Below are 12,866 nucleotides of genomic sequence, written 5' to 3'. Positions count from 1 at the left end.
CCCCCCCCCACCCCGAGAGCGGCGGCGCAGCGGGACCGGGACGTTGCCGGGCCCCGACGCCCCCCGGTTGTTCGGCGGGTCCGCCGGGCCCCCCCCCGCCCGCGCTGGCCCCCGGGATCCCCGGTGACGTCACGCGGCACCGGCCGGGCCGCGCTGCGCAGGGACCGGGGGCGGCACCGGGCGCGGGGGCGGCGGGGGGAGAAGGGGGTCCCGGTGCGGGGGGGGCTGTCCCGGTGCGGCCGCTGGGGAGCGGGGGGGGGATCCCCGCCCGGTGCGGGGCAAGGGGGGCCCGGTGCGGGGGATCCCCCCCCGGTGGCGCCTCCCGGGAGGGTGGGGGGGGGCCGGTCCGAGCCGGGGGGTCCCCGTCCAGCCCGACCGGTCTCGGGGGGTCCCGGTACAGATCCGGGGGTCCCCGTCCAGCCATCTCAGCCCCACGGGGGTCCCGGTGGGTCCCGGTGTCCCGCTCCCCGGGGCCCGTCCCGCTCGGTTCGTACCTGGGGGGGGCGGCGGGGGCGGCCGCTCCAGCCCCGGTGCCCGCCCGGCCCGGTGCGCTGCGGTGCCGGTGGCGGAGCCGGGCGGGGCGCAGGTGCTCCCGGCCCCGCGTGATGTCAGCGGCCGCCGCCGCCCCCTCCGCCACCGGGGACGCGCCGCCATTTAAAGGGACCGCGGCCCCTCCGTGCCGGGGGTGGGGGGAGGCGGCGGGGGGGGCACCCCCGCACCGGGACCGCGCCGCGGGACAACCCCCGCGACCCCCCGATCCTCCGTGGGGCTGAGCCCGGCCCGTCACCGGGGGCGGTCACCGACGGAGCGGGGGGTGGGGGGCGCTCCCGGTGCCCCCGGTGTGGGTGTCCCGCGGGCCCGCACCGGGAGGGCCGGGCCGGCCCCGGGGACCCCCGAGGACAAAGCGGCAGCTGCCGGGGCCGGGCCGGCTCTTTGTGCTGTGAAATGGTGGAGCTGGAACGGGGCGGGGTGGTGCTCGCGGGGGGGAGGAACGATGGGGTCAGGGACAGACAGATGGACACCGGGATGGGGACAGGCACGGGACCAGCATCTGTCACCTCCTGGGCTGTCCCCGCCGGGGACAGGTCTGAAGACCCCAGGGGAGAAGGGGGTCCCCCCCCTCCTGGTGACCCCACAGGGTAAGTGGGGGCTCTTCCCCCTCCTGGGGAACCCCAAGGCCGGGGGTCCCGGTGCTGCTGCAGCAGCTGAGCCCAGAACCCAACACGGGGTTGGGGGGCTCAGGGAACCCCAGCCTTGCCTTCCCCATGCAGGGGGCTCACAGGACCCCGACCCCTCCCGACCCCTCACACCAGGAGCCACAGCACACAGAGCCTGGGAACGTTTTCGCCAATGTTTTATTGGAAATGTTAAATACTGGGGGTCCGGCCCCAGCGGAGCCGGGGGGCAGGGGGGGTTCAGGGGGGCTCAGGCGTGTTCCTCTGCCAGCTTCTCTGCCTTGGCCACGGCCTCCTCGATGGGCCCCACCATGTAGAAGGCCTGCTCGGGCAGGTGGTCGTATTCACCTGGGGGGAGACACCGTGTCAGGGGGCAGCGGGGGGGCCCGACCAGGCTCTCCCCTAGTCCCCGGGGGGGCCACCTCACCTGCCAGGATCTGCTTGAAGCCCTTGATGGTCTCCTTCAGAGGCACCAACTTGCCCATGTGGCCGGTGAAGACCTCGGCCACCTGGAAGGGCTGGGACAGGAACCGCTGGATCTTGCGGGCACGGGCCACTGTCAGTTTGTCCTCCTCGGACAACTCGTCCATGCCCAGGATGGCAATGATGTCCTGCAGCGACTTGTAGTCCTGGGGGGGACACACAGGGGGGGTGAGCAGCCAGCACTGACCCCCCAGGACCCCACGGGGGGCTGCCCGTCCCCCCCTCCTCACCTGCAGGATCTTCTGCACGCCCCGGGCCACGTCGTAGTGCTCGGGGCCCACGATGTTGGGGTCCATGATGCGGGAGGTGGAGTCCAGGGGGTCCACGGCCGGGTAGATGCCCAGCTCAGCGATGGCACGGGACAGCACCGTGGTGGCATCCAAGTGGGCGAAGGTGGTGGCAGGGGCAGGGTCAGTCAGGTCATCGGCGGGCACGTAGATGGCCTGGGGGGGAAGGGAGGGGACGGTGGGCCCCAAGCAGGTGATGTGGTCTCTCCCAGGGACCCCCCTGGGCCCTGCCCTCACCTGCACTGAGGTGATGGAGCCCTTGCGGGTGGTGGTGATCCGCTCCTGCATGGTGCCCATGTCAGTGGCCAGCGTGGGCTGGTAGCCCACGGCCGAGGGGATTCTGCCCAGCAGGGCCGACACCTGCGCGGGGACAGAGCGTGAGGGGGCTGTGCCAGCGCGGGGCAGGGGCACCCCCCGTGCCCAGCACGGACCTCGGAGCCGGCCTGGGTGAAGCGGAAGATGTTGTCGATGAAGAGCAGCACGTCCTGACCCTCCTGGTCCCTGAAGTACTCGGCCACCGTCAGCCCCGTCAGGGCCACCCTGGCGCGGGCGCCCGGGGGCTCGTTCATCTGCCCGTAGACCAGGGCGACCTGCGGGTGTGGGATGGTGCCCCAGGTCAGCACGGTGTCCCTCTGGCACCCCCTGCATCCCCCCACCACCTCCCCAAGGGACCCAGCTCCCCCCGGGGGACCCTGCACACCCCTTGGAAGTGGCATCTTTCAGGTTGATGACCCCAGACTCGATCATCTCGTGGTACAGGTCGTTGCCCTCGCGGGTCCTCTCGCCCACGCCGGCGAACACCGAGTAACCACCGTGGGCCTTGGCCACGTTGTTGATCAGCTCCATGATCAGCACGGTCTTGCCGACGCCAGCACCTCCAAACAAACCTGGGAGGGGGGAACGGGGGTCCTGCTCAGCCCCGAGCCAGCCCAGCTGCCCCCCGGGTCTCCCTTCAGCCCTTTCCTCCTCAGATGGAAAAAAGCGTTGCTTCAGCAAGCTCAGGAGAACAAAAGTCAAGGAGTGGATCATCAGCGAAGGAAAGTGTCCCAGGGGGACCATCAGGAGCTTTAAGGGGGCTGGCAGATGCCCCCCTTCCCAGACCCCCCTCCCACTCCGGGGGTCACGTACCGATCTTGCCGCCCTTGGCGTAGGGGGCCAGCAGATCCACCACCTTGATCCCCGTCACCAGGATCTCCTGCTCGACGCTCATCTCCACGAACTCAGGGGCCTCGGCGTGGATAGCAGCAAACCTGGAGTGGGAGAGGGACAGGAAGGGGCTGAGCAGCTGCCCCAAACCCCCAGGAGAGCAGGATCCCCCCCTGCTCACACCCGCACGGCCGCAGCACTCACTGTTTGGTTGTGATGGGGCCCCTCTCGTCGATGGGCTCCCCGATGACGTTCATGATCCTGCCCAGGGTCTCGGGGCCCACGGGGATGCGGATGGGAGCACCCGAGTCCAGCACCTTCTGCCCCCTGACCAGCCCCTCGGTGCCGTCCATGGCGATGGTGCGCACGGTGTTCTCCCCTGGCCAAGGACAGCACGGTCACCGCAGCGTCCTCGGGCTCACCCCGGGCACAGCTGCCGGTGGCTTCCCCAGGTCCTGCCAAGGGGACGTTCAGCTGAGAGAAGGACGCAGGAATAAAACAGCCCAGAGGAAAACGAGAGCCCAGGCTGCGCTCCAGCTGCAGCCCCGCAGCCGCAGCCCTCGAGGGCAGCCATTTTCCTCCTCCTCAGATTGAAATCCGTGGCTTCAGCAAGCTCAGGAGAACGAAAGTCATTGGAAACATCATCACAGGAGGACATTCCCCCCACCCCCGTCCCCTCCGTCCCTGGTGCCAAGCGCTCACCCAGGTGTTGAGCCACCTCCAGCACCAGCCGGGTCTCCCTGCCCTGCACCTCCAGGGCGTTCAGGATGGGGGGCAGCCCCTCGTCGAACTGCACGTCCACCACGGCCCCGATGACGGCCACGATGCGGCCGGTGGTGGAGCCGGCCTTGGCGGCGGGGGCCGCCTGGGCCGCATAGTCCCGGCCTGAGGGGAGAGGGACGGGTCAAGGTCGGGGAAGGGCAGCGCCGGTGCCTCGGGGGCGCGGGGACGGGGCTCCCCCGCGGGTCTGGGGGTGTGCCCGAGACCCCTGGATTCCCCCGTGAAATCAGGACCCCCTGAGCGCCCCTCGGTGCAGCCAGGACCCCTCTACCCTCCTCGGTGCGCCTGGGACCCCGCGAAACCCCTCGTCCGATACACCCGGGGCCCCCCGATCGCTCCTCCGTGCACGCTGGACCCCTCAGTGCGCCCAGGAGCTCCTCCCTCGATGCACCCACGACCCCCGGAACCCCCAGAGCCGCTCCCCCATGACCGCACGACATACACCCCTCCCGTCCCCGCTAACGGGGACCCGCAGCCCCCGCGCCCCCCCCCCCCACGCCCCCGGCCCGCTCAGGCCCCAAGGTGACCCCGCCTCGTCCCGCACTCACGCGCCCCGAGGGCGGCGGAGGCCGGGGCGGCCCCGCGGCCGAGGAGCAGCGGGAGGAGGTCACGGCCCGGGGCGGCCCCGCGGGGCAGCAGCGGCCGGGCCGCGGCGGCGGCGGCGGCGGCGGCGGAACGACCCGCGAGCCCCAACATGGCGGCGCCGACTGATCCGCGGGTCCCGCCCGCCCCTCACGGCGCTCGCGGGGCGGGGCCCCGGCGCGCCCCCGTCTCGCCCATTGGCCGCCGCGCCGGCAGAGCCCGCGCTGCCATTGGCCGCGCTGAGGCGGCGCCCGCTCCGCGCCTCCTCGCGATTGGGTTTTGGAGCCGTTCGTCAAGCCCCGCTGCGGGTTGATAGGGTGAGGCGGAGAGGAAGAGGCGGGGCCCGGGCGAAGGTCGCCGGAAGCGGCGGCGCACGTGGCCGTGCTTGTCCTTGGGCGGGCGCCGTGACCGCGACGGGGCCGCGCTGGGCCCGAGACCGCCCGGCGGTCACCGCACCGGGCCCGGGGGTCACCGCACCGCCCCGAGGGGCTGCCCCGCACTGGGCAGGCCCCGCACTCCCCGTTGTCTCCCGCAGGGGAAAAGCCCCACCCCACCGGCTCCCCACGAGAAGGGAACCCGCCCCCCGGGGGAGCAGAGCCCACCGCACCAGCCCCCAGCTGCCCTTCCACCAGGAGCAGGGATCCTCCCCGGGAGAAGAACCCACCCCACGGGCCCTGCTGCCCCCCCCCCCCGGGGGGGTCTCTCCCCCCCCCCCCCCCCCTGGGAAAGGGGCCCCCCCCCTGCCCCCAGAGGAGGGGGTCCCACCCCACTGTCCCCCCCGGAGGGAGGACTCCCCTGCCCCTGCCGCGGTGAGGAATGCACAAGGCCCAGGCCGAAGGGAGAGCCAGGGGAGTCTTCAACAGTTTATTAGAAAGAATGCAGACATTAAAAAAATCCCAGCTGCTCTGAACATAAATTGAGGTTTCTCAGCCCGGTCGCAGGCCCCACGGTCTGTCACTCGCTGCCAAACCCACAGTGCAAATACGATTTGGTCTAAATGTACAGATTGACAAAGCAAACAATGTACAGCCACTCACCCCGGGCGAGGAGGGGGGAGGTCTGGGGGGGGTCACACGGAACCAGGGACAGGCTCCGGCCACCGGCACCGCTCGGGGGCTCGGGGGGGGCCCAACACCAAACGAGGAGAAGTTTTAGGTTTTTCCTTTTCAATACGAACTTTAAGTGGAACAGACCTGAAGACACCACAGAGGGATGTTGCCTCGCCTGCTTGAATTTGGGGAGCCAATGACAACAAGTTTTGTTCCCGGTACAAACGGACAATTTCAGGCCGTGGAGGAGGAAAGAGGGGGGGAAAAAAATGCTCAACCATTTGGTGTAAATTCAGGGGTTCTCCCATTGTAATTACATCTGCTACGAGGCAAGGAGGCTCTGTAAACTTTATTGCAACTGTTCTGTACGGATTGCCTACACCTCAATTGGGGGGTTGGTTTGTCTTTTTTTTGGAAGTCTGGAAAACGGTTCATGCATAACGTTATTGCCTCTCGTGGCTTAAGACCGCCCCGTGCCATGGGACACACCTACCATCAGTGAAGCCATTTAAAATGGACTGAAAATGGGTTAAAGGATGCAGGATCTCCCTTTAGGGCTATCAACTCAGGAATTCTTATCTCAATTATGAAATGTTGTGATGAAGTTCTTTCCCCAAAACCCTGAAGACGACAGTTTTCCTTACTCCAGATCCGGCATTTCTAGAGAGAGAGAGAGAGAGAAAAGAGAATTGTTTCAGGGCTGGTTTGTGGGGTAATGTGGGGTTTTTTTTTAGTTATTTGTTTTTCTAAAAGCTACCAGAGCCCCATTATGTCACAAGGGACACGAGCAAGACGACCTGGCCCTCGACCAAGGAGGGCACAGAGCAGTTTGGGGCCTCTTCCCAAGGGAGATCTGTGCCAGAGCCACCCCAAGCATGTGCTGCTCCTGAAGCCTCAGCCCCTCCCTGGGACTGCAGCTGCCTGGGAAGGTCAAAGTGGTGTTTGGGGCTTGTGTGGAGAGGCTTTCCCAGATTAGGCTGTCTCCCAGCACTGGCTTCATCTCCTGCCAGGACTCGGTGGGACGGACGGGGGGAACATCTGCCGGCCCTGCCCGAGGCCTTCAGCAGCTGTGTCAGGGGAAAACAACAACTTACTTTCATCATCACTGTCTGGTGAGTCCTGCAAAGGAAAAGAAACAACATTAAGTGGAGCAGATGGCCCTGAAAGCGCCTTTCCTCTACCACCACCCCCCAGGAACGAGCTGCTGCTCCCAAATCCAGCGGGAAGCTGGATCCCCTTTGGGCAGAGCAGGGATTTTGAGGAACTCCGGGTTCCACAGGACTCAGCGAGCTCAGTTTGGCCTCTGCAGAGCCCACAGACCCACAACAACCCCCAGTCACTGCAGAGAGACCCAGACTCCAAACTGCAAGGTGCCCCCACTGGCCTCAGCGCTGCTGAGAGGGAGGGAGGCGACTTCCCCAGGTGACATCACCCGTCCAAACAAGGTTTGGGGCTATTTAACCCTTCTGCAGTGCTGAAGAGGGGAGCACAAGACTTCTTAACCAGCCCTGCCCGTGTTTACTCCAACCACATACTCACATCATCTGCCCCATCTACTTCTGGCAAATCTACGTCGTCGTCTCCACCCATGTTGTTCATCATCTGCTCAGAGACAGAACAGCCACGAGTCGAGGGGAATCCAACCCCATTCTCCTCCCAAAACCAGCCTGAAATGGCTCTAAACCAACAGCCCCCAGCTGCTTTGACAGGGCAAGGTAAGGATGCAAGAAAATCTGGGATTAATCGCCCTGCAAACCCCGAACCCCAGGAATTCCTCACCCCCTACCTCGGAAAAGCGATCGAAATTGGACATGTCTTCATCTGAATCATCTTCCCAGTCTTTCCAGTTGTTGAAGTCCACGCTGAGCCAGTTGAGCTGCACCAACACAAGGAGTTACTTAAGGACAAGGAATCCTTTAAGGACAAGGAAGTTCCCGGCTGTCAGTCAGAGCAGGTTAACGAGAGCTGCCGCCCGATTGGGAGCAGGAAAAGTGACCCAAAACTGCTCCAGAATTCAAACATGACCCAAATATGCACTAAATTAAAAGCCAGGGGGGGCAGCAGGTGCCCAAACCCACCTTTGCCCTCTCTTTTGTTAACCTTGGCCATGCCTGACCAGACTCTCCTTTTCGTAAACAACATAAGATGGATCTGTCTGTTCTTTTATGCTTTGATTCCTGAAAAAGAGCAAATACCCATTAGTACCATCAGGATGAGCTTCACCACCAACTGCTGACATCCCTCAGCTGTCTTAAACCTCTCCACTTATTCTTTATCCTGAAAAACACTTCAGGATAAAATACTCTGTCCTGAAAAACAATTCCATGGATCTGAGCTCAAGCATATTCTTACAGGTTAAGGGACTCTTTGCCCCAAAATCCCAGGAGCAGCCTAAAGAACAGATGGGATTTTTCAGGATCACAGAACTCCAGAATGGTTTGGGTTAAAGATCAGCCCACTCCACCTCCTGGCCCTGGGCAGGAACAGCTTCCACTAGACCAGGCTGGTCCAAGTCCCACCCAACCCAGCCCTGAACTCTTCCAGGGATGGAACATCCACAGTTCCAGCACCAAGAACACCCAAGAGGAGCCTCAGGATACTCACATTTGGATCGATATTATTAAAAAGGTCGATTTCGTTTAAATGTTTAAAGTTATCACTTCCTCCAAGACAACTGCAAAGAGGAAAAAGAAGTTGGTGTTTAGCCCAGGACATGTCGTGGAACAAAATCTGCTTCTCCTCAGCCCTCGGGGACCTCCCTGTGCCCGAGTTACTCACCTGAACGTGAGTTTGGACTTTTCAAAATTTACATTAACATCTTTGCTGTCTTCGACACAGAACTCGATAAAGACGTAGTCCCTCCGGTCGTACCACTTGGCAGAGGCAGGCTGCCTGTGGGCACAGCAGGGTTGGGCATTTCAGCAACAAATTCAACTAAAAACCTCCCTCCTGCCTTCAAAACCTGCATTTCGAGCTCATCATTCATCTTTAAAGCTGCTCAAGGATGAACAAAGATGATGTGAATAAAAGAAATGATGCATTCAGTGCGTAACACCCCCAAGAGCTCCTGGGAGGAGCCACTGGAATCTGAGAGGCTGAAATAAATGTTTCAGCAGATCAAAATTGTGATAAACTTTAAGATGAGCTACTGCAGACGAGGCAGAAGCTCCACCACCTCCCACAGCTGCCTGGGCAGATTTCAGGGTGGTTTTTGCCACCCTAAGAGTTAAAACCAAGCCCAAGCAAAAACACTGAGAAAACCTCTTTTTTGGGCACTGACACTATTAAAAAATAGATTTCCTGTGATGGAGACCCAGCTGGTGTCAGCACAGGTACGAGAGCTGGAGAATCCTTGCTCCAAACTCTTCCTAGAACCTCCTGCACACTCACACTGGAACTCCCACACACTTTGGAACTCTCCTCCCTTTCCAAAACCACCACAATAGGTAACAGCACGTCCAGGGCAGCTCTGGTGTTTGCAGTTCCACCTGAGGACTCACCTGCAACGCTCTGGCCGCGCTCAGTGGACTGGGGAGAGAGACCCAGCAGGGCCTGGACACCCTCCTCCCCCCTCCAGTTATTCCCTGGCAACTGTGGCCCAGCCCAGGGAACGCCTGCATTCCAGGGGAACCAAAGAGCCTCCCAGCAGGGCTGTTGCTAAGGCACAGAGGCCACGGGTGTTCCTCACACTCCTCTGTCTTCCTGAGATCACAGAATCATGGAATGGGTTGGGAGGGATCTCAGAACTCATCCCTCTGGGCTCAGTGCTGCTCTACAAGCACAATTATTAACTTTTCAGACCATTTATTAAGGTGACCTTTGCTAAACTGTCAGGTCAGATTTTGACTCACCTGATCATCAATTGATTAATTCTTGGCATTGAGCTGTGGCACATTTAGGGAGGTGACTCACGTTCCCCAAACGTTCCTACCTGCTCCCATCCACACGTCCTCAGGATGAACCACAGCAGGGCCCAGCCCAGCCCCAGCTGAACCCCAAACCAGCCAGCTCTGAGCTCCCCCAGTGCCACGGGGACTGGGACACACTGGTGCCAGCCCAGGGAAAGGCTGGGACAGCAGCCACGATGCCTCTGGCAGCCCCAACACTCTTGTGGGTGCAGGAACACCTGGTCAGAGGCCAACATGCAAGGATTTAACTCCCAAGAACACAGAAACAAGAGCTTTCTGAATTCAACCTCGAGTTTCAGCAAAATGCTGTTCCAGGAGAGAAAACCTGACGCTTCCCCTTGCGGCTGCATTTCAGGGAATGTTAATTATCACCTTGCTCAGGTGAAGTGCAGCAGCACAGCAGGAGTTCTCTTACTGGGGTATTTTTAATTCCTTCTTGGGCACAAGGATCCTCTTCTAACAGGGAATGAAAGACTCTCAGAGGAAAAGAGCAGGAGAAACGCCCCACTCTGTTCCCTCTGTGTGGGGAGACAAAACCCCAGCGTGGGACCCTGGGGGAGTCACTCCAGCCCCGTTATCCAACAGAAATCTCAGTGTCCCTGCCCGGGTGACGCAGGGGCTGAGCAGTGTTAACACTTCCCAGTTCTCAATGTCAATGGAGACATCTCCAGCCTTCCCAGGGAGCCACACACATCCCGGCTCTCGGCCGTGACCTCGGGATCTCCGCCCAGAGCGGGGGTTTGAGGCACAGAACTCACAGCACGTCCAAAAATCTCGCTCAGCTCAAGGAAAACACACACACACACCCGAGCTGGAGAGGAATGAGATCCCAAACAGATTTGGCTCGGCCATAATTCACGTTTCTGACCCCAAACCTGCGCCGCTTCCCCAGGAATTCAGCGCCGGCCGCCCTGAGCCGCCATTCCAGAGCTGCCTCTCCTTCTTTTATCTGCTCTTCCCATCTCGCCCTCCCGAAGGGAGGAGGGGAAAACCTCCCCCTGAGCCTCGGTCAGAACTCCCCGTCCCAACCAGTCGCGCAGGACGCGCCGGAGCTGCCGCCCAGAGCCGGGACCGGGCGGAAGCCGCAGCTCGTTCGAGTCTCCTGCCCACACGGAGATTCCCAGGAGACAAACCACACACAGCAGCCCCTGCACGTGCTCCCGGCGCTCCAGAGCCGTTCCCACACCCCCACGGAACCGTCTCCTCCTCTCCCAGGCGCTGGAGCACCGCCAGGACCCGGGAGCAGGGTCACCTGTTGCACAGAGTTCTGTCCCCGCCGAGCCTCGGCCTCCTGCCAAGGGGGGGCTCCGGTTGTCCCTGAGCCACGGGACCGAGTTCTTTGGGAAGGAGGAGGTGACTCCAACGTGCTCCCTCCCTCCCGTGTGCTTCCCGGGGGACGAGGCGCCGTGTCCCACTCCAGAGGGTTTCCTCTGTCCCCTCCACCCGCGTTCTGGGGACTTCCCGAGCTCCTCTGGCTCTTCCAGGCGCCACATTCCGACGACAATTGTGATTCCAGCAGGGTGGAACAGGTTCTAGAAACTTCCCAGCAGCACTGACGGGCAACGTGGAGGCTCAGCTTCACCCCAGAGCCCTCGTGGCTCTGCCTGATCCACGGTGGCTCCATGGGGGCTGCGCTTCCAGCCTGGATATCCCTGGATATCCCTGTCTCTGGCACAGCAGCAGCTTCTGACCCGCTGAACTCACGAGTGGAATCTCAGATCTCACTGTTCGCGGCGATTCAGGAAGTTTCCAAACCTGTCCTGGTATCCTGTGCCTATGGAATCCTGCCTTTGTTTCCTGGGAGCATCCTGGGAGCTCCCACAGCCCGAGGACACTGCAGGAGTCAGATTCCCAACAGGATTTACCCCCCAGACAGCAACAAAACCTGTTTTACTGAATTAGTTTTCTTTCCACTTATAAACCCCGGAAAGGTGCTTTCTTAATTAAAAAAAAGCCTCATTTTAGATTTTAGACGACTCCACGCAGAGGGAGCAGCGCTGCAGTTTCAGGATGATGAACTTTACAGAAATTAAACGAAAAAAGTCCAACTTTATCACGTCCCTCTCGCTTTCAGTCACGTTAGGATGAAGCAGCTCCACCATGGGGGGTTTCAGAACACAAGGAAACGCCTGACTGGGGACAAGGGACCAAAAGCCACCAGTCCCCGAGGGGTAACTCTGTCCTCAGACCAAATTCCTGACAAAATAAAACCTCAGCAAGTGCTACAACCTCCAGACATTCCAGCCAGACACGTGGAGGTCACGGAACCACGGAATGGCCTGGGCTGGAAGGGACCATAACTCTCATCCCATTCCACCCCCTGCCATGGGCAGGGACACCTTCCACTAGCCCAGGTTGCTCCAAGCCCCGTCCAGCCTGGCCTCGGACACTTCCAGGGATGGGGCAGCCCCTGGGAAATCCATTCCAGCGCTTCACCACCCGAACAGGGAGGAATTTCAAACAGGGAGGAATTTCTTCCCGGTATCCCACCCACCCCTGCCCTCTGGCAGTCTGAAGCCATTCCCCCTCGTCCCGCCGCTGGAGGTGTGGGAATGGCAGCTCCGGGGGCAGCGCAGCCCTTCCCTCCGCGGCCACATTTCCTTCTTAAAAGTCGGTCCCGCACGTGAAAAACTCCATCTCGTCTTCCCCGGCGCGTTCCGAGGGAACGCTCACACCGAGCCGGAGCTCTGCCGCGGGCAGGTCCCGCCGCTCTCGGGTGGCCGAAGCGGCCCCAGGAGGGCCCCGGGGAAGGCGGTGAATTGGGGCTCCCCGGGAGCGCGGGATCCCGCCCGGGATGCACGTGGAGCGGATCCAGCACGGGCAGCACCGGGGGGGTTCCGTGCCGGGCTCCTGCGCTTCCACCCGCTCCTGAGGGGCTTTCTCGCTGTTCCTCGGTCTTTCACGGAATCGTGGAACGGTCCGAGTTGGAAGGAGCCTTAAAAGTCCTCCCGTTGCACCCCTGCCACGGGCAGCGACACCTTCCAGCAGCCCGGGCTGCTCCGAGCGCCGTCCGGCCCGGCCTTGGGCATTCCAGGGACGGGGCAAAACCCGGCGGCGGGTTTTTAAGTGGAAAAGTGGAAGTTTGTAAACAAGATTCGCCCCTCTGCGCGCTCCGGGCGGCTCCACGCGCTACTTACCGGGAGTTTTTTCCGCCGTTTCGGCCGCTACCGACCGGCGGGTGCCCGGCGGCCACCGACCCCACCGGGCAACGCACACAACGACCCCCGGCACCCCCCGCCGCCCCATTCATTCGGCGCAGCCTCGGGCGGGGGCGGGACATCCCGCCCGCACCGCGGGGCTCCGGGGCCGCGCCGGTAAACCTACCCGCCCGGTAACCGGGGCCGGACCCGCCGCAGTTAAACCGGGGGCAAAAAACCAACCCGGGGGCAAAAAACCGACCGGGACGGGACCCGCCGGGGCCGCCCCAAGGTCAGCGCGCGGCTCGGAGCCCCCGCG

At 62.4% G+C, this 12,866-nt stretch overlaps 3 protein-coding genes and 2 non-coding genes across 7 annotated transcripts in view; all 5 read right to left on the bottom strand.

Annotated features, from left to right (window-relative positions):
* LOC113962940 (bromodomain adjacent to zinc finger domain protein 2A-like) overlaps positions 1 to 560 on the bottom strand; it is a gene marked incomplete at its 3' end in the record, with an annotated part of 5,656 nt that extends 5,096 nt beyond the window's left edge. The window contains exon 1 of the mRNA XM_027673735.1: positions 495 to 560. The remainder of the gene's footprint in view (positions 1 to 494) is intronic.
* Positions 561 to 1,337: 777 nt separating this feature from the next.
* Positions 1,338 to 4,602, bottom strand: LOC113962941 (ATP synthase subunit beta, mitochondrial-like). The gene is made up of 10 exons (XM_027673736.1): positions 4,420 to 4,602; positions 3,794 to 3,976; positions 3,296 to 3,470; positions 3,074 to 3,195; positions 2,648 to 2,832; positions 2,377 to 2,535; positions 2,183 to 2,305; positions 1,889 to 2,101; positions 1,603 to 1,804; positions 1,338 to 1,523 (listed from the first exon to the last, which is right to left on the bottom strand). Exons 1-10 carry the CDS (start codon positions 4,565 to 4,567, stop codon positions 1,426 to 1,428), a joined length of 1,608 nt encoding a protein of 535 aa, XP_027529537.1. The 5' UTR covers positions 4,568 to 4,602; the 3' UTR covers positions 1,338 to 1,425.
* LOC113962945 lies at positions 2,908 to 2,983 on the bottom strand. Its single transcript, XR_003532609.1, has one exon. It is a non-coding gene; the product is annotated as a small nucleolar RNA SNORD59 (small nucleolar RNA).
* On the bottom strand, positions 3,672 to 3,745 carry LOC113962944. Its single transcript, XR_003532608.1, has one exon. It is a non-coding gene; the product is annotated as a small nucleolar RNA SNORD59 (small nucleolar RNA).
* A 694-nt stretch (positions 4,603 to 5,296) lies between the features above and the next one.
* Positions 5,297 to 12,866, bottom strand: part of LOC113962942 (prostaglandin E synthase 3) — a 7,744-nt gene continuing 174 nt past the window's right edge. The window contains exons 1-8 of one of the 3 annotated variants that reach the window (XM_027673738.1): positions 10,431 to 11,328; positions 8,281 to 8,394; positions 8,107 to 8,176; positions 7,581 to 7,679; positions 7,289 to 7,378; positions 7,042 to 7,104; positions 6,597 to 6,621; positions 5,297 to 6,162 (exon numbers count right to left, since the gene is read on the bottom strand). In XM_027673738.1, coding sequence (XP_027529539.1) covers positions 6,143 to 6,162; positions 6,597 to 6,621; positions 7,042 to 7,104; positions 7,289 to 7,378; positions 7,581 to 7,679; positions 8,107 to 8,176; positions 8,281 to 8,394; positions 10,431 to 10,903 — 954 coding nt within the window. In that variant the 5' untranslated portion in view covers positions 10,904 to 11,328 and the 3' untranslated portion in view covers positions 5,297 to 6,142. Of the gene's footprint in view, positions 6,163 to 6,596; positions 6,622 to 7,041; positions 7,105 to 7,288; positions 7,379 to 7,580; positions 7,680 to 8,106; positions 8,177 to 8,280; positions 8,395 to 10,430; positions 11,329 to 12,547; positions 12,676 to 12,866 lie in introns of those variants that run through there. The other 2 variants (XM_027673739.1, XM_027673740.1) reach the window with 2 other exon arrangements.

This window comes from Neopelma chrysocephalum, unplaced genomic scaffold, assembly GCF_003984885.1.
Source record: "Neopelma chrysocephalum unplaced genomic scaffold, ASM398488v2 Primary Assembly neopelma1_186346, whole genome shotgun sequence".
In the NCBI taxonomy this organism is placed as follows: domain Eukaryota; kingdom Metazoa; phylum Chordata; class Aves; order Passeriformes; family Pipridae; genus Neopelma; species Neopelma chrysocephalum.
Note: the sequence above shows the minus strand (reverse complement) of the source record. Positions and strands in the feature narration are given on the sequence as shown.